The 24,284-nt window shown below is 34.2% G+C and overlaps 1 protein-coding gene and 1 long non-coding RNA gene across 3 annotated transcripts in view; one reads left to right on the top strand and one right to left on the bottom strand.

Annotated features, from left to right (window-relative positions):
* Positions 1-23,868, top strand: part of kif5ab (kinesin family member 5A, b) — a 29,260-nt gene extending 5,392 nt beyond the window's left edge. Inside the window, exons 6-29 of one of the 2 annotated variants that reach the window (XM_039654121.2) lie at positions 2,740-2,795; positions 3,311-3,398; positions 5,442-5,566; positions 6,619-6,723; positions 7,093-7,241; positions 7,759-7,907; positions 8,186-8,337; positions 8,549-8,617; positions 12,080-12,286; positions 12,795-12,941; positions 14,270-14,458; positions 15,796-15,913; positions 16,099-16,148; positions 16,248-16,342; positions 17,734-17,835; positions 17,910-17,970; positions 18,903-18,974; positions 19,087-19,191; positions 19,401-19,617; positions 20,870-21,020; positions 21,109-21,158; positions 21,414-21,441; positions 21,526-21,614; positions 22,404-23,868. In XM_039654121.2, the coding sequence (XP_039510055.2) occupies positions 2,740-2,795; positions 3,311-3,398; positions 5,442-5,566; positions 6,619-6,723; positions 7,093-7,241; positions 7,759-7,907; positions 8,186-8,337; positions 8,549-8,617; positions 12,080-12,286; positions 12,795-12,941; positions 14,270-14,458; positions 15,796-15,913; positions 16,099-16,148; positions 16,248-16,342; positions 17,734-17,835; positions 17,910-17,970; positions 18,903-18,974; positions 19,087-19,191; positions 19,401-19,617; positions 20,870-21,020; positions 21,109-21,158; positions 21,414-21,441; positions 21,526-21,598 (2,558 nt within the window). In that variant the 3' untranslated portion in view covers positions 21,599-21,614; positions 22,404-23,868. Of the gene's footprint in view, positions 1-2,739; positions 2,796-3,310; positions 3,399-5,441; positions 5,567-6,618; positions 6,724-7,092; positions 7,242-7,758; positions 7,908-8,185; positions 8,338-8,548; positions 8,618-12,079; positions 12,287-12,794; positions 12,942-14,269; positions 14,459-15,795; positions 15,914-16,098; positions 16,149-16,247; positions 16,343-17,733; positions 17,836-17,909; positions 17,971-18,902; positions 18,975-19,086; positions 19,192-19,400; positions 19,618-20,869; positions 21,021-21,108; positions 21,159-21,413; positions 21,442-21,513; positions 21,615-22,403 lie in introns of both variants that reach the window. The other variant, XM_089134533.1, reaches the window with a different exon arrangement.
* On the bottom strand, positions 5,548-7,141 carry LOC120464577 (uncharacterized). Its single transcript, XR_016169580.1, has 3 exons — positions 7,059-7,141; positions 6,585-6,758; positions 5,548-5,636 (listed from the first exon to the last, which is right to left on the bottom strand). It is a non-coding gene; the product is annotated as an uncharacterized LOC120464577 (long non-coding RNA).
* Positions 23,869-24,284: the final 416 nt, after the last annotated feature.

Here is a 24,284-nt window from a genome sequence, read left to right as displayed (position 1 = left end):
ACTGAAGACTGGAGTAATGGTGCTGAAAATCACAGGAATAAATTACACTTGACTGTATATTCACATAGAGAACAACTAATTTAAATTCTAATAATATTTCACAATTTTTACTATGTTTTTGATCAAGCAGCCTTGGTGAGCAGAGGAGACTCTTTCAAACACATTACGAAATCTCACGGACGCTAGTATATTTAGCTGAAAACCCGTAAAACGATCAATCCTGAACAGTCGAACACCAGCGACACACAGATGTGTGCGTTTGAGCCTCAGATAAGAGCGTCTGTGTTCACATCTGCTGAATGAGGACATCATCAGGCTGACGAACAACAACTGCTCATCTGTGTCTGACACGCTGAGTCACTGAGCATTCTGGGAAAATACCTGCGGACAGAGAGAGAGAGAGAGAGAGAGAGAGAGCAAGTGAGAGAGTGTTAGTGTGTATGTGTGAGAGAGAGAGAGAGAGTGTGAGAGTGTGTATGTGTGTGTGTGAGAGAGAGTGTGTGTGTGTGTGTGGGAGAGAGAGAGTGTGAGAGTGTGTATGCGTGTGTGAGAGAGAGAGAGAGAGAGAGAGTGAGTCTGTATGTGAGAGAGAGAGTGAGTGTGTATGTGTGAGAGAGAGTGTGAGAGAGTTTTTTTTATTTTTATTTTTTATATATATATATATATATATATATATATATATAAATGACTTCTAAATCCATTTTATTTTATTTATTAATCTGTTCGTTTTATTATTATTGTTTTATGATATCAGTTTTAATATTTTTTGTACTAAATGTTCCAAATCATTTTCTATGTTGTTTTGATGCTTTGGCAATACAAAATGTATTTTTTGTCATGCCAATAAAGCTTTCTGAATTGAATTGAATTGAATTGAATTGAGTGTGTGAGAGAGAGAAAGAGAGAGAGAGTGTGTGTATGTGAGAACGAGTGAGCGAGAGAAAGAGAGAGCGAGAGAGAGTGTGAGAGTGAATGTGTGAGAGAGAGAGAGAGAGAGTGTGTGTGTGTGTGTATGAGTGAGTGAGAGAGAGAGCGAGAGAGATATGAGTAATGAAACAGATAGAGATGGACGGGCGCTGAAAAGATGAAAAACGAAGTGAGATGACGTCAGTCTCGCTTTATGTATATTTGATTAAAAGGAAACTGACGTTCACATATGTGGTTTTAAATCTGCCTCGACTTGAATGACGTTTCTCTCTCGTGTGCAGGGGCGCAACTACCCAGTTTCAAAGGGGTATGCAGCAACAATTTTAGCGCCCCCAAAAAAAAAAAAAAAATTAAATAAATGTAATGTAAGTGTGCTATGTAATAACTGAGTAGGAAGAAATGAGAGCTAACAGAAAAAAATAAGTGCAAAATTGTCGTTTATTAACACAATTAAACTATAGCTACTCCACCTTGATGAACCCCCCCCCCTAAGAAAACTAAGCTCCATTGTAACAGCAATAGCAGTGTTTCTCACAGGATTTTAGGTAAAACTGTAGGTGGACCTCTGTTTCTCTAGGGGGGTTCGGGGGCATGCTCCCCCGTAAGAAAATTTTGTGTTCTGTAATGTTAAATTCAGCAGTCTGGTGCACTTTGAGAGTTCAAAATTAAAAGCTCCAACCCATTTTCAGGGTGCAAATTAAACAGAGAAAAATTTGAACCTCTTTTAGTTAGTGTCTGTCTACATTACACTACTACATAATAATAGTTATAATATGAATCCCATGATAGTAATTGCCATTAAGGCTATTGTAAAACAAATGCACAGAAAAATAAAGGAAACTTTCATAATTAGTTTTGCACTAATTTCTATACTTGAAAGATACTTGCGCATAATGACATATTTCATGGGCCAGTGTGTCAGAAAAAAAAACTAAAGCTGACTTTTTTGACCAATGCATTACACCAGCACAGCGCCGCCAATTAAGCAAAAAACAAAACAAAAACAAACAACAAACAAACAAATGGGCCGCCGATGTATGAGTTTTGTGGGCCGTTAAGACAAATAAATTAAAAAAGGAAAAGCACGTCGGCCCAGCGGGAATCTCCCGGTAGTCCTGATGGCCACCGAGATATAGATAGCCTATGCCTGGATGTCACATTTTAAATCCTACCTGTTGGCTTTCAGCAATGCATGCAGTTATTTAGCTGCTGTTGCATCAATTGACATGCCATCTCCTTTTCTCTCTTTCTTTTTCTATTTTTAGCCCCACAGCATTTTGTTTTATCCATCTTTTTCGACGACAACTAACTACTCGTACCTGCTCGCTCAGAGCTCTCGGCGCCCCCGCCCGCTCGCGATATTACCCGCCCCCCTTCTCCATGAGGGCGCCTACTCTAGCCTGGCTGTTAGTCCTCTAAAATTTTATATAACATTGAAGGAATGCAGAAATGATTTAGAAACGGACAACGGCAGCTACATATAGAAATACAATATAGCCTATATATAATTTTTTTTTTTTTTACCATCGCTTTGGCGCCCCCCATTGTGCTGCGCCCCTATGCGCCGCATATAGCGCATACCCACTTTTTGCGCCACTGCTCGTGTGTGTGTGTGTGTGTGTGTGTTAGTCCGAGTAGAGTCTCGTGTCTCGAAGGCTTGTTACGGTCAGCATAAACTCCAGGCCGTTCTGTGGATGAAGTGCATCATGTGTTCATTAAAGGAATAATTCAGCTACAAATGAACACATTCTGTCATCATTTACTCGCCCGTTTGTTCGTCCTCCCTCATCCTCCTCTCTCTCTCTCTCATAGTGAGTAAGACAAACCTGTCTGTGCATGAAGACAAGAACCGAGTTCCCTATGTGAAGGTGAGAGCAATCAAACCCTCCTTCATCTTCTCAATTAATGAGATCATTACACAAGAAAACTCTCAAAACTGCAAACATAGAATCAATACACAAAATAAAATTGATGTAGAGACTATTTTCACTCAGAAACTACAGTTAAATTTCACAGACAACTACAAGAAACGGCAAGTAACGCATTGAATTAAATATAATAAATAGTATTTTATCGTCATGCTCTAATAATGTTTTAATAATGTTTTTTTACAGTGTAGAGTAGGATAGATATTTCCCTTCATATGATATTTCACATTGATATGATATAATCATAATCATTTATATTTTATAGTATATTCATATATTTTTATCATATCGCATCATATCACGTAAAATATAAAGTAGTGTATTGTATCATAATATTTTATCATGTATTGTATCATCATGTCAAATCAATTCATACCATGTATCATATATCATAAAATCTAGTATTGTTCGATTAAGACGTGCCAATAACTGTGTGTGTGTGTGTGTGTGTACAGGGTTGTACTGAACGTTTTGTTTCCAGCCCTGATGAAGTGATGGATGTTATTGACGAGGGAAAAGCCAACCGTCACGTCGCTGTCACAAGTCAGTATCTCAGTTGTAATTTTGATGATTATGGATTACAGATATGAAAACCTTTTCACAATATTCTAATTTTGAATTTGGGGTTTTTTTATATCTGTAATCCATAATCATCAAAATTATAACAAATAAAGGCTTGAAATATCTCACTTTGCATGTAATGAGTCTATATAATATATTAGTTTCACCTTTTAAGTTGAATTACAGAAATAAATGCACAATATTCTAATTTTTGTTAGTTTCACTTGTACTGGGGCTGTTTACACCTGGCCACTTCATGTGTTTTCTCAGATCTTTTATTTATCAAAACGATCCCAGATAGCAAACTGACATTGAATCAACGTGGAAACGACGTCTCTCATGACATTGAAACAACGTTGATTTGCTCATCGAATTAACGTTGAACCAACGTCAGACGCGGCATTCTTCAAAGCTAAATGAAATCGAAAATTGGTTTGCTTTCATAACGTTGAAACAACGCGTTGATTTCAAGTTGATTTTCCGTTAGTTTTGAAAGAATGACGCATCTGACGTTGGTTCAACGTTAATTCGATGAGCAAAACAATGTCAGATCAACGTTGTTTCGATGTCATATTTCCACGTTGATTCAATGTCAGTCTGCTATCTGGGATCCCATTTACACCTGGTCACATGAATGTGTTTTCGTAAAACGGATACAAATCCGATCTTCAGTTTCCGCGCTCTATGCAGATTTAACAGAGATCTCATCACCGAAAGCAACAGTTAAAATCAAAGACCGCAATAAGAGAGAGCGGCAACAAGCCTGGTAAAATCTTTGCGTTTCTTTACTTTTAATCATGAATAATTGTGTGTTAGTGTCTGCGACTTACTTTCACTTACTTAAACTCTCTCATTTTTCAGCATTTTTTGGAGTAAAATTAACGTATGTTGTTTCAACGACCAGATGTATTTACTAGGGTTGGGTAATAAATTTCGATTTCTCGATATTAATCGATTCTCATTTTTACAAACCGATATCGATTCTTAAATCTCAAGAATCGATTAGTCATCCTGTTTCATTTGAATGAACGGAGCATTGTATCGCGGCTGCGCGCATCCAACAAATCGCAATAATCTTTGTCCTTTGTTACTATTGATATGAAACAAAGTCTCAATTTTCAAATTACGTCCATTTTCTTTAGAAATTCAAAAACATAAATTGCGTTTTGCCGTTTTGGCGCTGTGGCGTGAGATCGCTCTGGCGCTGTGGCTCAAGAGAAGCAGCAGCGCTGATCTCTCTTCCGGCTTAATAATACCAGTCACAGCGCAAAATAAACATGAATGAGCATCTGAAAGTGTGTTAAAGATAGAGTACAACTTATCCAAATCCGTATCATGTCACATTGATTCGCTCAATCAGCGTTTCAACCGTGGAAAGACGTCAGTTAAACAGCTTGTAATCAATGCATGTATCGTCATATTTACCTCAGAAAACTCCACATAAACTCATTAGTCCACACTCGTTAGTGTTCTTCAATATTTAATGCATATTTGAATAAATCTGGCAAGTTTTTATGACAGCCACCATTTAAATGTTTATATTTCATATAATCTTCTTCTTATAAAAATAAAAAAAAGTGTAATTTAAGTGTTTGTATAGCTACAAAACAGTTAATTATTACCTTCATATTAGGCTAATGAAGCCTATTGGCTACAACTAGACATAGACCATAGTTTACAGCATTAGTTAAGAGATTTGATTCCCTTGAGAAAAATTGCCATTTGTTGTAACTGATATCCAAAATAATCGATATTGAATCGAATTGAATCGTAATCGAAATCGAATCGAATTGTGAAATTTGTCTCAATACCCAGCCCTAGTATTTACACATGTCAGTTTCGTCTGGAAATCGTCTCAGATCTCCTCCTGAAGTGTGTGAGCTATCGGATTGAAATCCGTCGAATGTGTTTGGAAACCTGGTCTCTTCTCGATCGCTAGCTATCCCATCACGGAAAACACATGAAGTGTCCAGGTGTAAGCATTGAAGACGTGCTGTGCGTGACTGGTGTGATGTTGTGTGTCAGATATGAATGAACACAGTTCCAGGAGTCACAGCATCTTCCTCATCAGCATCAAGCAGGAGCACGTGGAGACGGAGCAGAAGCTCTGTGGGAAACTCTACCTGGTGGACCTGGCCGGCAGCGAGAAGGTGATGGAAACATGATGTCCTTCAGCCTCATGACAGGAAATATATCTCATTAATGTCTCAAACCGTCCTCCTAGAGTGAGGTCAAATGGAGAAAAAGATGGCGTTAAGTTTCAGAGAAGATCTCAACGTTTGGCCTAATAGGAAAAACATCTGAAAACACTGCAATAAAAAAGTGCAATACACAGTTTATACTTGCACTTGTTTAACATTATTAACACAAGTTGTCATAATCAATTTCCATTAGACTAAGAAAATTCCTATTAAATTTCACAATTAATAACAAGGAAACGATAAGTAACACACTGAATTAAACATGAGATTTTGAAGTAGAAAAACTGAAATGATTTTTTCTTGTAAATCATACTCCAGTAATCTTTGATTTTTTTACAACTTTGACTAATCTGAGCTTTTACTGGACAACTAGCGAGTCTTCGTTCCTCCTGAGAACTTTAGGAGAAACATCTGAAAACACTGCAATAAAAAAGTGCAATACACTTTTTTTTATTAACACTATTAACACAAGTTGTTATATTCAATTTCCATTAGACTTAGAAAATTCCTATTAAATTTCACAATTAATAACAAAGAAACGATAAGTAACACACTGAATTAAACATGAGATTTTGAAGTAGAAAAACTGCAAAAAAAAATTTTGTAAATCATACTTAATTACAACTTTGAAAAGTCATGTTTTAGTATATTATACCCTTCCCTTATTCAAATTCTCTTGAATTTTATATATATATATATATATATATATATATATACACAACAGTTTCAAAATAAGTCTCTTTTATTCTATTTCTCAAAAATACAGTAAAAGTTTAAAAAAAAATATTACAATAGTTGTTTTCTATGTGAATATATAGTAAAGTTTAATTTATTCCTGTGATTTTCAGCATCATTACTCCAGTCTTCAGTGTCACATGATCCTTCAGAAATCACTCTAATATGAGGATCTGATGATCAAGACACAGTTATGATTATTATCAGTGTTGGAAACAGTTATCATACTGACCCCAAACATTTGAAGTCTCGCGTTATTTGTCCAGGTGAGTAAGACGGGAGCGGAGGGATCGGTCCTGGATGAAGCCAAGAACATCAACAAGTCTCTGTCGGCGCTGGGAAACGTCATCTCGGCTCTGGCCGAAGGCACTGTGAGTCACACATCATCTGCATATTACACCAATACCTTCAGAGGAACAGATAGCCTTAAAATATGCATTATATCATGGACAGATGCACTTTTATGATGGATAGATGCACTTTTATGATGGACAGATGCACTTTTATGATGATAGATGAACTTTTATGATGATAGATGGACTTTTATGATGGACAGATGCACTTTTATGATGATAGATGCACTTTTTTGTTCGCTAGATGCACTGTTATGATGGACAGATGCACTTTTAAGCTGAAATTTCACAGACACACCACAGATTTATATTACATCTTGTGTAAAGAGCCTAAAAGAGGCATCATATCTCACCTTTAACCCATTTAAACTCTCTCTGTCGGTGCAGAAGACTCATGTGCCGTACCGGGACAGTAAGATGACGCGGATCCTTCAGGATTCTCTGGGCGGAAACTGCAGGACCACCATGTTCATCTGCTGCTCACCTTCAGCCTTCAACGACGCCGAGACCAAATCCACCCTGATGTTCGGACAACGGTAACACACACTCTAAAAACAACACAATTTGGGTTGTTTGGGTTAATATTAGGGCAGAACACATGTTGGGTTAATTTTACCCAGCAAATTGGGTTATTTAACACAGCATAATGGGTTGATTTGACCCAGCATATTGGGTTGATTAATTTTTACTAAAGTTCTAGCTTTTTTTATTATTTTACTTCATACATAAATTAACTTTTTCGGTTTAACTTCGGTTTGACTCGAATCGACGATGGGTTGATGCCCCTGTATGTTGCTGTAGATAAAATTAAGCGATATATACAGAACAATAATGAGTTTGTAGATACAAAAAATACCAATTTGACGGAGCTGCAGTGCTCTCTCCTCAAGACGTCACAGAAAGCCTGCGAAAAATAACTCAAGCCCTGGGTTGTTATATCTGACCCAGGAGCTGGGTTACACAAAAACTACCTAAATACTGAAAAAATAACCCCAAAAAATTGATCCAAAAGGTTGGGTAGAAAAAAAATTATACTCACTCCATCTCTCTCAGCGCAAAGACCATCAGGAACACGGCGTCGGTGAACCTGGAGCTGACCGCAGAACAGTGGAAGAGGAAATATGAGAAAGAGAAGGAGAAGAACAAGAACCTGAAGGAGAACATCCAGAGACTGGAGGCGGAGCTTAACCGCGGGCGTGACGGTGAGAACACACACACACCTGATTTCTCTTTAAGACGGTTATTGATTTACACTGGTGACATGGCGGTAGATTCATCAGACATATTTATCATTGTAATGCATGGGGTTTGATAAAATCATTGTAAAACTATTTATTTGATAATATTGATATAATTACAATACTGGTGTGACTAAATATATATATTAGCCTTTAAAAAGTTGCCAGTTTATTATAGTACATTTTGTAACAAACGTAATTTTAAATAAATTAAATATTTTTAAATAATGGTTGTGCGTCAGGGGAGTGTGTGTCAGCGCTGGATCTCATGGCTGAGGAGTCTGATGTCAGTGAAGACAACCAGAGCATCAGTGTGTGTGTGTTAACCCCAGAGGAACACAAGCCCAAATATGAGGAGGAGATACGCAAACTCTACAAACAACTGGACGACAAGGTGTGAGCACAACACACACACACACTCACAGACACAAACATAACACAGACACACACAAACTCACAAACACTCACAGACACACAAACTCCGATAAACAAAAATACACCCACAGACACACAGATACACAAACAAAAAACACACAAACTCACACAGCCTGTAGTCAATGCATGGAAAAATCGGCTTTCTGATTGATTTTTTCTCTCTCTGACAGGATGATGAGATTAATTTACAGTGTCAGCTGGTGGAAAAACTGAAGGAGCAAATGCTGGATCAAGAAGAGGTTAAAGACATTTACTGAATTCCAAATAGCTATTTTATATTATATGTTATATGGCAAAAAAAAACATTCACTGGATACTATACTGCATTCTTGACTTAATATACGGCATACTGTGGTTAACTTTATTTCGATGGTTCAAACATTCGATGGTTCAACATGACATTCAAAAGTGATGATCAAAGAACATTCAAAAGTAACGATCAGAGAACATTCAAAAGTAACGTTCAGAGAACATTCAAAAGTAACGATCAGAGAACATTCAAAAGTAACGATCAGAAAACATTCAAAAGTAACGTTCAGAGAACATTCAAAAGTAACGTTCAGAGAACATTCAAAAGTAACGTTCAGAGAACATTCAAAAGTAACGATCAGAGAACAATCAAAAGTAACGATCAGAGAACATTCAAAAGTAACGTTCAGAGAACATTCAAAAGTAACGATCAGAGAACATTCAAAAGTAACGATCAGAGAACATTCAAAAGTAACGATCAGAGAACATTCAAAAGTAACGATCAGAGAACATTCTAAAGAAACGATCAGAGAACATTCAAAAGTAACAATCAGAGAACATTCTAAAGTAACGATCAGAGAACATTCAAAAGTAACGTTCAGAGAACATTCACAAGTAACGATCAGAGAACATTCAAAAGTAACGTTCAGAGAACATTCAAAAGGAACAATCAGAAAACATTCAAAAGTAACGTTCAGAGAACATTCTAAAGTAACGATCAGAGAACATTCAAAAGTAACGTTCAGAGAACATTCAAAAGTAACGTTCAGAGAACATTCAAAAGTAACGTTCAGAGAACATTCAAAAGTAACGTTCAGAGAACATTCAAAAGTAACGATCAGAAAACATTCAAAAGTAACGTTCAGAGAACATTCAAAAGTAACGTTCAGAGAACATTCAAAAGTAACGTTCAGAGAACATTCAAAAGTAACGATCAGAGAACAATCAAAAGTAACGATCAGAGAACATTCAAAAGTAACGTTCAGAGAACATTCAAAAGTAACGATCAGAGAACATTCAAAAGTAACGATCAGAGAACATTCAAAAGTAACGATCAGAGAACATTCAAAAGTAACGATCAGAGAACATTCTAAAGAAACGATCAGAGAACATTCAAAAGTAACAATCAGAGAACATTCTAAAGTAACGATCAGAGAACATTCAAAAGTAACGTTCAGAGAACATTCACAAGTAACGATCAGAGAACATTCAAAAGTAACGTTCAGAGAACATTCAAAAGGAACAATCAGAAAACATTCAAAAGTAACGTTCAGAGAACATTCTAAAGTAACGATCAGAGAACATTCAAAAGTAACGTTCAGAGAACATTCAAAAGTAACGATCAGAGAACATTCAAAAGTAACGTTCAGAGAACATTCAAAAGTAACGTTCAGAGAACATTCAAAAGTAACGTTCAGAGAACATTCAAAAGTAACGATCAGAGAACAATCAAAAGTAACGATCAGAGAACATTCAAAAGTAACGTTCAGAGAACATTCAAAAGTAACGATCAGAGAACATTCAAAAGTAACGATCAGAGAACATTCAAAAGTAACGATCAGAAAACATTCAAAAGTAACGTTCAGAGAACATTCAAAAGTAACGTTCAGAGAACATTCAAAAGTAACGTTCAGAGAACATTCAAAAGTAACGATCAGAGAACAATCAAAAGTAACGATCAGAGAACATTCAAAAGTAACGTTCAGAGAACATTCAAAAGTAACGATCAGAGAACATTCAAAAGTAACGATCAGAGAACATTCAAAAGTAACGTTCAGAGAACATTCAAAAGTAACGATCAGAAAACATTCAAAAGTAACGTTCAGAGAACATTCAAAAGTAACGTTCAGAGAACATTCAAAAGTAACGTTCAGAGAACATTCAAAAGTAACGATCAGAGAACAATCAAAAGTAACGATCAGAGAACATTCAAAAGTAACGTTCAGAGAACATTCAAAAGTAACGATCAGAGAACATTCAAAAGTAACGATCAGAGAACATTCAAAAGTAACGATCAGAGAACATTCAAAAGTAACGATCAGAGAACATTCTAAAGAAACGATCAGAGAACATTCAAAAGTAACAATCAGAGAACATTCTAAAGTAACGATCAGAGAACATTCAAAAGTAACGTTCAGAGAACATTCACAAGTAACGATCAGAGAACATTCAAAAGTAACGTTCAGAGAACATTCAAAAGGAACAATCAGAAAACATTCAAAAGTAACGTTCAGAGAACATTCTAAAGTAACGATCAGAGAACATTCAAAAGTAACGTTCAGAGAACATTCAAAAGTAACGATCAGAGAACATTCAAAAGTAACGTTCAGAGAACATTCAAAAGTAACGTTCAGAGAACATTCAAAAGTAACGATCAGAGAACAATCAAAAGTAACGTTCAGAGAACATTCAAAAGTAACGATCAGAGAACATTCAAAAGTAACGTTCAGAGAACATTCAAAAGTAACGTTCAGAGAACATTCAAAAGTAACGATCAGAGAACATTCTAAAGTAACGATCAGAGAACATTCAAAAGTAACGTTCAGAGAACATTCAAAAGTAACGATCAGAGAACATTCAAAAGTAACGTTCAGAGAACATTCAAAAGTAACGTTCAGAGAACATTCAAAAGTAACGATCAGAGAACATTCAAAAGTAACGATCAGAGAACAATCAAAAGTAACGATCAGAGAACATTCAAAAGTAACGTTCAGAGAACATTCAAAAGTAACGATCAGAGAACATTCAAAAGTAACGATCAGAGAACATTCAAAAGTAACGTTCAGAGAACATTCAAAAGTAACGATCAGAGAACATTCAAAAGTAACGATCAGAGAACAATCAAAAGTAACGATCAGAGAACATTCAAAAGTAACGTTCAGAGAACATTCAAAAGTAACGATCAGAGAACATTCAAAAGTAACGATCAGAGAACATTCAAAAGTAACGATCAGAGAACATTCAAAAGTAGCGATCAGAGAACATTCAAAAGTAACGTTCAGAGAACATTCAAAAGGAACAATCAGAAAACATTCAAAAGTAACGTTCAGAGAACATTCTAAAGTAACGATCAGAGAACATTCAAAAGTAACGTTCAGAGAACATTCAAAAGTAACGATCAGAGAACATTCAAAAGTAACGTTCAGAGAACATTCAAAAGTAACGTTCAGAGAACATTCAAAAGTAAGAGCAGAACGAGCGTTCTATTACTGTTACTGGAAGAACCTTGCCAGAACATTTACATAAATGCATTTTGGCAGAATGTTATCCAACGCTCTTAGAACATTCCCTGTTAGCCGAGCTGGGATATTCCCAAAATGCCCACCGCATAAAGCTGGAAGATGAAGATAAAACAGCATTGAGGATGATTTCAGTCTTGTGTAAAATAGGTCAGCAGAAAAAACTCTCTGTTCTTGCTGTGTCTGTGTGTGTGTGTGTGTGTGTGTGTGCAGCTGCTGGCCTCGTCGCGCGGGGACTGTGAGCGTGTGCAGTGTGAGCTGACTCGACTGCAGGCTGAGAGTGAGAGTGCGAAGGCCGAGGTGAAGGAGGTTCTGCAGGCGCTGGAGGAACTGGCTCTGAGCTACGACATGAAGAGTCAAGAGAACCAAGACACGAGCGCTCAGAACCGACGACTGACCGAGGAGCTGTCGCACAAAACCGTACGACAAACACTGCAAACACAATCTCTTAAAACCAATCTCTTGAGGCCCGTTCACAGTTAGAACAATAACTATAGTCGTGTCGAGGCACCTTCATTTATAGAGCACTGATAATAGGAAATTAAAGTAACAGAGGTTGTTTAGGCTTTACAGCAGCTCTAGAATAAAGTTATAATCCAGATAAAGATCATTAGTTATTAACTCAGGGGCCGCTAACTCGACACTGTTTAACTAAAAACAGAAACTTTAATGTGTTCTGGACGCTTATTTGCACGATTACAGCGTTTGGTGAATGAGAACACACACTTTGAAACAAGGTACAAGTTTGAAAAACATTATCATCTCTGTGTAAACTCAAAAAACGTGAATCTGTGAAACACACACACACTAACCAGACTCCTAAACCCACCCATCACACACACACACTAAACCTACCCATCACAGAAAACTTTACATTTTTACATTTAAAAAAAACAATTCCGGATGTAATTCTCTGTCTTCCTCTCAGTCGGATCTCGTGTGTTTGGAGGCGGAGTTTTCCCGGCTACAGGAAGTGAACGCCCAGCACAGGAAACGCATCACTGAGGTGATGAACACCCTCATGAAGGATCTCAACGACTTCAGCTTCATACTGGGAGACAGTGACCTCAGACTGGTGAGCGAGTGTGTGAACCCAACGCATGAGGTCTTCACAGTTAAAGGTGCAGTGTGTGGTTTCGAGCAGCCTCTAGTGGTGAGGTGGTGAATTGCACCCAACAGAAGTTACGGTGGCCATCAGGAAGTGATGTCAAACAATCAGGATTCTTTACAAATATACATTAAGAAATTATGTTTACTTAGAAAATTCTGTAAAACAGTATTTTATTGCGAATATTACTGTAACTTTCGCCGACTTTAGTTTCACTTCTTAGCATGAAGAACAACACCGTGACGAAACGCGTTTGTCCTCTCCGGGCCACCGTAGAAACGTGATGTGAGTGGACCCGCGTTGTGTGTAGAGACAAACGCCTTATTCTAAGCTAATCAACACATAACGCAGACCCCTGAACACAGAGTTATGGATATGATATTGCAATTCTCCTAAATATTACACACTGCACCTTTAAAACACACTTCATGGCTGAAACTCCAACTTGCTTTTTCTAACTCATTTAAATTGGTTTCTTTTATTGGCATGACAAAACTTTATATTTGCATTACCAAAGTTGGGCAAAAGAAAAAAGACTTTACTGCAAATGTATTAAACGTAGAACTTACAGGATAATAGATGAAAAAAAAAACATTATATATTTTATACAAATATAATATTATATTTTATAAAAATACATACACCACCAGTGAAAAGTTTTTGATCAGTAAGATTTTTTATGTGTTCTCTTCTGCTCACCAAGGCTGTATTTATTTGATCAAGAATACAGAAAAAATTGTGAAATATTATTCTAATGTAAATCATCTGTTTTTTATGTGAATATACAGTAAAGTGTAATTTATTCCTGTGATTTTCAGCATCATTACTCCAGTCTTCAGTGTCACATGACCCTTCAGAAATCACTCTGATATGAGGATCTGATGATCAACAAACATTTATGATTATTATCAGTGTTGAAAACAGTCAGGATACTTTGATGAATAGAAAGTTGAAAAGAACAGCACTTATTTTAAAAAGAATCTTTTGTAAAGTATATTACTGTTTATATATTAAAAATAGTACAATTTTTTATTTTTACCAGTCTTGGTGAGACTTCTTTAAAAAAAAATATATACCCATCAAAAACGTTTGACTGGTAGTGTATATAAAGATAATAAAAACACAAAAATGACCAGTAAAAATTTAAATAAAACGTTAGGAATTAAAAAAAACTTTTTATATATATAAAAAAAGTAAAAATACATATATAAAGATAATAAAAACAACTAAAAGACAAGTAAGAAAAGGATTAAATTGAGGCGTATGAGGTGAAGGTGGGTTGTGTGTGTCCTCAGCCGTGTGACGTGTCGTGTGTGTTGGAGGAGGAATACGCCGTGGTTCGAGTGTTTGTGAGTAAAGTGAAGTCTGAGCTGAAGTCTGTGGTGAAACGCTGCCGAAACCTGGAGAACTTACAGTCCGACTGTCACCGCAAGATGGAGGAGACCGAGAGAGAGCTGTGCTCCTGCCAACTGCTCATCTCACAGGTCAGAACACACACACACACAGGGGCGGACGCGGACTTAACCATTAGGCAAAGGTCGGCAACTGCCTTGGGCCCCGAGCTTCCCCCGAAATATCTCATTCAATTATGCTTTAGTCGTTTGTTTTTTTTCCTTTTCGCAAATTATATATTTCTAAAAAACGCATTAAATCATTAGTGTCGCAGACAGAAGGCCCCCCCCCCTCACCTCACTGCATTGGACTATTCCATTATCTCATTTGACTTTCTGCGTGCGAAGCCAATCGGTGCTGAAAAAGCAAGACGCGGGAGGAAAGCAAAGCGTTTTCAGCAAAATTGCAGAAGGCAACAAACTTTTTTGTGATGCCCGCTGACAATGACAACAATGCTAACAATAAAGTCCATGGCTGTAGCCGGACCTCTGTCATTTTCTTTACATTCAAAAATAAAATGTCAAGCTCTCTAAATGATTAATCAGCCGTTTAAACCACCTCATATGAGGGCGCGGGTACAGTCTCCGTGTTGCCAGATCCACCTAATGGAAAGGTGCCGTTATCTTCTGGACCTGTTTTTCTGGTTTAATGCGACACTTTAGGAAGTTATAAAGTGGAAAGTTATATGTTAGGCTTAGTGATATATTAATCTTATTTTCAAAACGCAAGCTTTGGACTTATTTCGGATTATTATTATTAATTTGTTTTGTTTTTCGTAGCAATATCTGGCAACATTTTACTGTCGGCGTTAATATAAAAAAAGCTTATTATGGACAAACTGTAATTGCATAAAGTTACCACATTCGGTAAGACAAACGCAATGATCTTCGTGATTATCTGGAAGAAATGTATAACGCTATCACAAACTAGAGCATAATATACAGATCTTTACTAATGAAATTTGCCAAATTACTTACCGGCCAGCTGGATTAGTTAACCTTTCACAAAGTCATCATAAATACAATAATTAAAGCAGTGTTTCTCAACTAGCAATCTATTCAGTCAGCATATTTGTGTTTTGATCTGTGCGAAATACAGAAATATAAGACTTGTTAGACCTAATGTTTTCTATATTTCTTTGCACAAAACTCTCCAGAGAGTGCCATTTAATGGTTTATTTTTCCTTTTTTTTTTTACTTTTTAACTTTTTTTTTTAAGATCGGATGGGGGAACCCCATATTACCTTCGCCTTGGGACCCTAATTTGCTAAATCCGCCACTGCGCACGCACACACACACACACACACAGAGAGACCGAGAGAGAGCTGTGCTCCTGCCAACTGTTCATATCACAGAACACACACACTCACTCAGAAGTACACATGCAAACATCGTTCGACTGCTAGTGTGTGTGTGTGTGTGTGTTCCAGCATGAAGCGAAGATCCGCTCTCTGACTGAATACATGCAGAATGTGGAACTCAAGAAAAGACAAGTAGAAGAAAACTACGACTCTCTGAGCGAAGAGCTCGCTAAACTACGGACCGCAGGTACACACACACACACACACACACACACACACACTCAGAATATCACAGAACACACACACACAGATTTTATTGTCATTTTGAAGAGTTATAAAATTAATATTTAAATAACAGTGGTAGATAAAGACACTTTTATTTATAAGTATTTTTATATAAAATGTAATGTTTCGTTTTAACTGTGTTTGCAGACGGCGGTCAGGAGAATCCGCTGGACAACGACGAGTCTGGAAACGGGAAGGTAGTTCTTGTTTGTCAGCGCTTGATTTATTGCTAGAAAGTTCATACAGCGGGGATGTTTATTAATATGGCGTTATATATCTGTGTGTGTTATTCTCAGAAAGCAGAGGTTCAGCGTGAGCCGAAACAAAAGACGCTCGGACGCCTGCGCGACGACATCAACCACAAACAGAAGATCATCGACGAGCTCAAAGAGTCAGAAACACTCGCTAACAATCAACATCTCTATCACTTATATATTTATAGAGAAAACATTATTTTTACAATAGTGTTTCTTAATCTGTTAACATTAGTCTGACATTTATATTTGATTACATTTTATTCGTTGTATTTGCCAAAAATATGCATTATCACTTTAAAATGTATAATACAATTTTGATAAATGTCATGATATATAATGTTACCGTGATGTATTGATAAATCCACAAACCATGAAATAAAATAATAAATATTAAGATTTAAATATGAAAGCATGTATAAAAATTACTATTATAATTAAATATGTTTAATAATATGTAAATTAAATATTTTAATCATTTACTAAATTGCTAAATGTGAAAAGTAAAACATTGAATATATTTAACTACATATTTTATCACAAAAATAAATATAATATTAAATGTTATGATTGTATAAATTATTAAATACAATTCTTACAAATATTATCAAATATGATTAGTAATTTATAAAATATAGGTAATAACCTATTGATAATATTAATAAATTAATATTAATAATAATAAAGTAATAAATATGTAAATTAAATATTTTAATCATTTACTAAATTGCTAAATGTGAAAAGTAAAACATTGAATATATTTAACAACGTATTTTATCACAAAAATAAATATTAAATTAAATGTTATGATTGTATAAATTATTAAATAAAATTCTTAAAAATATTATCAAATATGATTAGTAATTTATAAAATATATGTAATAACCTATTGATAATATTATAAATTAATATATTATATCATAAAATTTAAATGTATTAAATTACTAAAATATTTTTTCAGTATTACATTAAATAGCTTTAATAAAATGTATAATATATTTATAAATATACATACAAATGTAATATTACATATTTATAATTTTATAATTAATATATATAATTTTATAACAATATTTTTAAATAAATATGATAAGTAATGCATTAAATATATATTAATAATGTTTTAATAAGGTAATCCTTTAATTGATATGAACAGATACAAATTTTGATATTAATGAAGTATTAGTAAATTCTGAAAATATCATTTATATAGATTAATAAATGCATTAGAAATATATTTCATTGATAGTTCATGTTAATTTATGTTGTTAGCAAATGAAACTTTAAAACTGTATTTCTTTATACTGGGATTTTTAATTTTGTATTTTTAAAATGAACATTTCACATGTGCATATTTAATATTTTAATGTCACCTCATATATTTATTTTTCCCCCCAAAAAATATTTACTTTTCCCAAAGAAAGTGTTGCTTCAAAAACTCAATACACTCTTAAAGGAAATGTGTTTGACTGTCTGTAGAAACCCTCTCAATAATCCGTTGTGTGTGTGTGTGTGTGTGTGTTTTCAGTGATAATCAGAGGCTGAATCTGCGTCTGGATCAGATGAGTGTCGAGTTCAGCGTTTTAAAGAACCGAGAGCGAGAGAAATCCAGACAGCTGGAGGAGCTCAGGTGAGTCTCACACACACACACACACACACTTCCGAGAGAATGACATCACGTCTCACACACTGCTCTATCTGCAGATATCTTCATGAACGACAGGAGCAAACCAAGCAGGACATGAAGGGTTTGGAGGAGACGGTTGTGAGTATCGACACTGAACCGAAGTTTCTCGAACACTTATTGCAAGTTATTTACAATAAAATGGAAATATATAGTTTAAAGGGATAGGTCACCTAAAAATGAAAACTCTGTCAGTAATGATGACTCACCCTCATGTTGTTCAATCCCGTAAGACTTTCGTTCATCTTCGGAACACAAATGAAGATATTTATGATTAAACCTATGGATCACTCCTCCATAGGCTTCTGTGTTATTGAAACTTGCCGGCCCAGAAAGTTATTAAAGACATCGTTAAAATAGTCCGAGTGACGACAGCGGCTCAACCTTAAGATTATCAAGCGACGAGAACACTTTCTGTGCGCAAACAACAACTTTAATCAACTATTCACACTCTTCTGTGTTGTACATCAGAACGTAGCCTCACTATTGGCTGACGCTGGTCATGTGTGTGATGCCGGCCAATAGTGAGCCTACGTTCTGACGAACAACCCAGATGAAGATGAATAGTTGAATAAAGTCGTTATTTTTCTTGTTTTTGCACACAGAATGTAGATCTTAAGGTAAATCTCAAGTTGATTAACTTGTTAAAACATAATTAATGATAATCATAAATGTTTGTTGATCATCAGATCCTCATATTAGAGTGATCTCTGACATTGAAGACTGGAGTAATGATGCTGAAAATCACAGGAATAAATTACACTTTACTGTATATTCACATAGAAAACAGCTGATTTACATTAGAATAATATTTCAGTATTTTTAACAAATAAACACAGCCTTGGTGAGCAGAAGAGACTTCTTTTAAAAACATTAAATAATAAATAATCTTACCGATCCAAAGATTTTGACTGGTCGAGTACTTTTATGATTTGAAGTGCACTTCTTTTTCACAAGGGTTTGATACTGGAGTAGATTATTATGATTATGATATATGATGTTTGTGTTGAAAGGCTCGTGAACTGCAGACTCTCCACAATCTGAGGAAGCTGTTCGTTCAAGATCTCACGGCTCGAGTGAAGCGGGTGCGTTTCTTCAAAGCTCATGGGACATTCGTTTCTATATGAATATTATTATTATATTAATATATATTCAGAGCTCTGAGTTGGTCTATATGAATCTGTGTGTGTGTTTCAGAGCTCTGAGTTGGATTCGGATGAAAGCTGCGGATGTTCAACACAGAAACAGAAGATCTCCTTTCTTGAGAACAACCTGGATCAGCTTACGAAAGTTCACAAACAGGTCGCTAACGAATATGAGCCAGAAATTTATTTTTTATTTATTTTTTTACTAATTATTTATTTTATTTTTATTGACGTGACCCATAGGCTCTATAGGCCTACATCCATTTACATGCAAACAAAGAATATAAAAGAATAGCTTACCTCAAGGGCATCCAAGATGACGGAGTGTATTCTCTCTCTCTGTGTCACACACACACACACACACAGCTGGTCGGGGATAACGCAGATCTGCGCTGTGAGCTCCCGAAGCTGGAGAAGCGTCTGCGCTCGACGGCGGAGCGTGTTCGAGCGCTGGAGAACGCTCTGACCGAAGCGAAGGAAGGAGCGATGATGGACCGGCGCCGGTACCAGCAGGAGGTGGAGCGCATCCGAGACGTCATGAGGCTCAGAAACCCCTTCAGGAGAACTCACGCTGCGCTCATCGGTCAGCGCCACTCCCATCATGCACTGGGGCGACACTTACATTTGTGGAGTATTTTATTTACTGGATTAGACAAAAATAAATATTAAAAAATATATAAGCAATGTATAAAATATATTCAGTAACAAAATTATAATATTATACAACATTTTAAAAATAATAAAATATTTTTGAAATGTAATAAATTAAGTAATACATTGAATATATTTAATAACATTTTATTGTAAATAAATAAGATTCTAAATATTAAATGTTATGATTGTATACGTTATTAAATTGCAAAAAAAAATATTATTAAATATAATACATACAAAATATATATAATATATTATACTTAAATATGATATATTCTAATAGATCTAGAAAATAATTTAATAATATTTAAAAATATCATTAAATGTGATAAGGAACACATTAAATACATTTAATAACATTTATATTATAAATACATAAATTATTCTAAATTGTATATTTGTATTTGTATAATTGTATATATGTAATATTTAGAAGATAATACATTAAATTACTAAAAAATTATTAAATATGAAAAGCAATACATTACATATATGTAATAACATATTTATAATATATTCATTTATAAGTATAATATTACATTTTTATAATTTTATAAATAATGTATTAAATTACTAACAATATTTTAAAATAGGATACATAATCCATTAAATATATTTAAGAACATTTATAATATTATAAATACATTTATTATATTATAAATATAATATTACTACATTTTAAAACTGTATAACTTATTAAATTACTACAGATATTATTAAACATGAAGAGTTCAGATGCAAAAGCCTCTAAGTGCCATTTGAAATTTTCTTCTAGAATGATCATTTTTATCAAGCTTGTATATTTAAGTTCAGTAATTTTACTTAAATTGCAATGATAATTACCTATTAATTGTTATTTAAGTGAAATTACACTTTGATAAAAATCATCATTAAAGAAGAAAATTTCAAATGGCATTTAGAGGCTTTTGCATCTGAACTCTTCACATATTAAACATTAAAAATTAATATTAATATAAATAATATAAATATTATAAATTATAATTATACATTATAATTTATATTTATATATACATATTTATATAATTATACATATTAAACATTAATATTAATATATTTAATATTAATAATATTAATATTAAACATTAAATCTCTTTAGTAGCTATTATAAATACATTTAAAAATATAATATTACATTTTATGGTTTTATTTTTTGTCCTCAGCCAAGCCGATTCGCCCAGGACATTATCCCACCTCCTCGCCCGCCAATCACACACTCACGCGCAGCAGAGATCAGCCAATCACGTTCAGCAATGCGATGTTCAACAGCGCCAGTCAAAAACCCAAATCAACAGAGTCCAGTTTGACCAACAAGTGAGTAATAAACTGTGTTTATGGTTTATGCCCGACTGAACTCTGTTTTTACTAAAGCTGTGTGTGTGTGTGTTCCTCATGTGAACAGAACACAGTCAGCGGACGACACACACACGGACTCCACACACACACTGAACGGTAAAGACATTTCACGCCAACACAACTGATGCTGTACTTTTACGAGCTGAACCAAATGTGATTATTCAGAGTCCAGTGATTACGAGAGTTTCTGCATGGGACCTGAAACACCCAAACTCTATAATGTGAATATAAAAGGACGCATTTTATATTTAATGCAGTTAATGTAAATAAACTCAGATCCGAGCATCTTTAATGCATTATTTTGTGCAGTTATTATCAATATTTTAATGCATATTCACACTTGTTTGACAGGAAATGGCCGAGATGTGAATGATAACAGGTAAGCGTGTTCATAACTGTAATAATCGACATGCTGTGGTGGCGTGAAGCCTCTGATGATGACGCTTTCTAGTGTGTGTTTCAGCGCTCGCTCTATGTCTGTCACTGCTGACCAATCAGAGGAAAGCATTCGTCAAGAGAAGCCCATCGCCAGCTAAACACACACACACACAGGTAACCTGACCGAGAACTACTGAAGAGCGAATCACCTTTTTTTTTTCAATTCCACTGTTAAAAATAAAAACATGGTGTTGATATTATTTTTTTAAATGCAAATATATGCACAGTAATGGATATATATATATAATAAATTAAATATATATTACATTATTAATATAATTATTTTATTAAATATTATCATTTTACAAATCATATTTAATATTTTTTGTAATTTAATAAATTATATTTTATATACATTTATAAAATAACGTTATTAAATAATATAAGGATAATCCATTACATATATTTAATAATATTCTTTTGTAATTTAATCTATTATAAGATAATAAAATATTTTATTTATTTAATGTATTTACTTACCATATTAACAAATATTCTAGTATTTTAATACATTATTTATAAAACATTTTATTTATAATAGTATATATTTATTTATAATATTATAAATATGTTATTAAATTTATAGAAATATTGTAGTATTTTAATACATTATTTATTAAAATATATACGTCAATTTTATGTATAATATATATTTATTTATAATACATGTTATTAAATATTGTAATTATAAAAGATTGAATATATTTAATAAAATAACATGTTACATTTTAAACACATATATATATTTTTTGTTGAACTTTAAGTTATATTGATAAATATGACAAATGCATAACAATAACATTTTATTATAATATTACATTTCTATATTTAAATAAACAATTGCAAAAAACAATATTAAATATGATAAGTAATATTTACCGTTTTGTTTCTGTTTCTCTCCAGGCGACCTGTACTTCTCAATTCTCTTCTCTGTATATTTATATATGCATGTTGCCTGCAGTTCCAGTGATCACACACACACACACACGCACACACACACGTCGAGCTGCATGATGAAGAGCTTTCATTCTCACGGGTCATTCTCAGAAAACAGCAGCAGACTTTCAGGAACACTTTAATTTATCACTTTCTATTAAATATATTAGTATCAATAGTCATTTTCTAACCAATAATAATTTCTAATCATTATTTTCTTAAAGAGCCAATGTCCCTATATAAGAGAAAATGCTGAATTAAAATGCAAATGAGCAGATATACTAATGAAAAACAGCGTTTCCTGAGAACGACCCACGAGCCGACCGTATGATGCCGTTCGTCCTCGTCTACATTACCGTGAGGTTATGATGGGATATTTTTATGTAGCTGTAACTATTTTTATACTCATATTTAAAAGAGTTTTGGTTGCAATTTCTATGCATTATTTATGTTTCAGTAACAATGTATAAACTTTTAGTTTTGATTTAGTAGTTAAATTACTTCTAGCTATAATAAACTCAAGAGAGTATAAAATTAAAAATAAATGAAAAGGGCAATGGCAACTTTTTCTCTCACAATTTTGAGTTTAAATCTTACATTTCTAAAAAGAAAGGTCAGAATTGTAAGATAAAAAGTTAAAATGACCATTTTAATTTTAATCGCAGAAACAAGCTTCCATAAGAGAGACGCGTCACATGACCAGTTTGTGACATTAAATATTTAAGTGTAAAAGTCAGATAATAAAAATGTATAAATATATCTAGTCAACTCTAAGGAGATCGGATTGTTCCTAGAATCAGGATTTTATTCTTCATAAATGGAGTTGAGAAAATATAATCTTTACATTTTAAAAATTCAGATGTGTGAGAAACAACACAAACACGTCCAGACACACACACACACACTTAAACACATGAGCACATTGACACACATGCACACACACTCAAAAACATGAGCACACACACACACACACACACACACACACACACGTGATCAGACACAGTCACATCAGTCAGTGTGAACTCTGATCAAATACGGGCACATTCATCTCTGTGTGTGTCTGGTCAGGTTGCTTTGAGTCTGACCTTTGACATGTCAACACGTCGTGATCTAAGGGTCAGGTTATGAGAAACATGTATTTTCTGGCAACACTTTAAAGGTTCTGTGATTCTTGTACAGTACATCGTGCAGCCAGGAACAGGTTGATAAAATAATGCATTCATAAAGATATAATAATGCATAACAATATTGATATATGTGGACCGCTTTCTGAGCGGTCTCAGTTACACGAGATCTCATGCGGTTTGTTTTAAAAGAGATTCTGTGCATAAATGATGGACTAGAGGAAATGTGCAGTGTGTTTGTTTTTTTGTAGAGCATGTTAAAAACTTTCCTCTAAAAATATTTCAATAAAGAGAATATGATTCATGAACGTCAGTGTTTTCTGAATGTACACTCTTAAAAATTCATACAATCTTTACTTTCCACAAAAGGTTCAAAAGCTTCTTTAGATTATTAAAATGTTCTTGACTCTAAGAAAACGATTCTTTTGTTATTTGACGCTGTGAAAACTCCCTTATGTACGGAGGCGTATTGCATTCACTTGAAGAAAAAAAATCTACTCTGTTTTTCTGAATTAATGAGTTAATTTTTCATGAGAAAAAAAAAATTGCTCTGTTTTTCTGAATTAATGAGTTAATTTTTCATGAGAAAAATTTTTTTTCTCTGTTTTTCTGAATTAATGAGTTAATTTTTCACGAGAAAATTTTTTTTGCTCTGTTTTTCTGAATTAACGAGTTAATTTTTCATGAGAAAAAAAAATTGCTCTGTTTTTCTGAATTAATGAGT

Source organism: Pimephales promelas, chromosome 8, assembly GCF_988280905.1.
Source record: "Pimephales promelas chromosome 8, fPimPro1.hap1.1, whole genome shotgun sequence".
NCBI classification, from domain to species: Eukaryota; Metazoa; Chordata; class Actinopteri; order Cypriniformes; family Leuciscidae; genus Pimephales; species Pimephales promelas.
The sequence above is the reverse complement of the archived record's forward strand: the minus strand, read 5'-3'. Positions and strand labels throughout refer to the sequence as shown.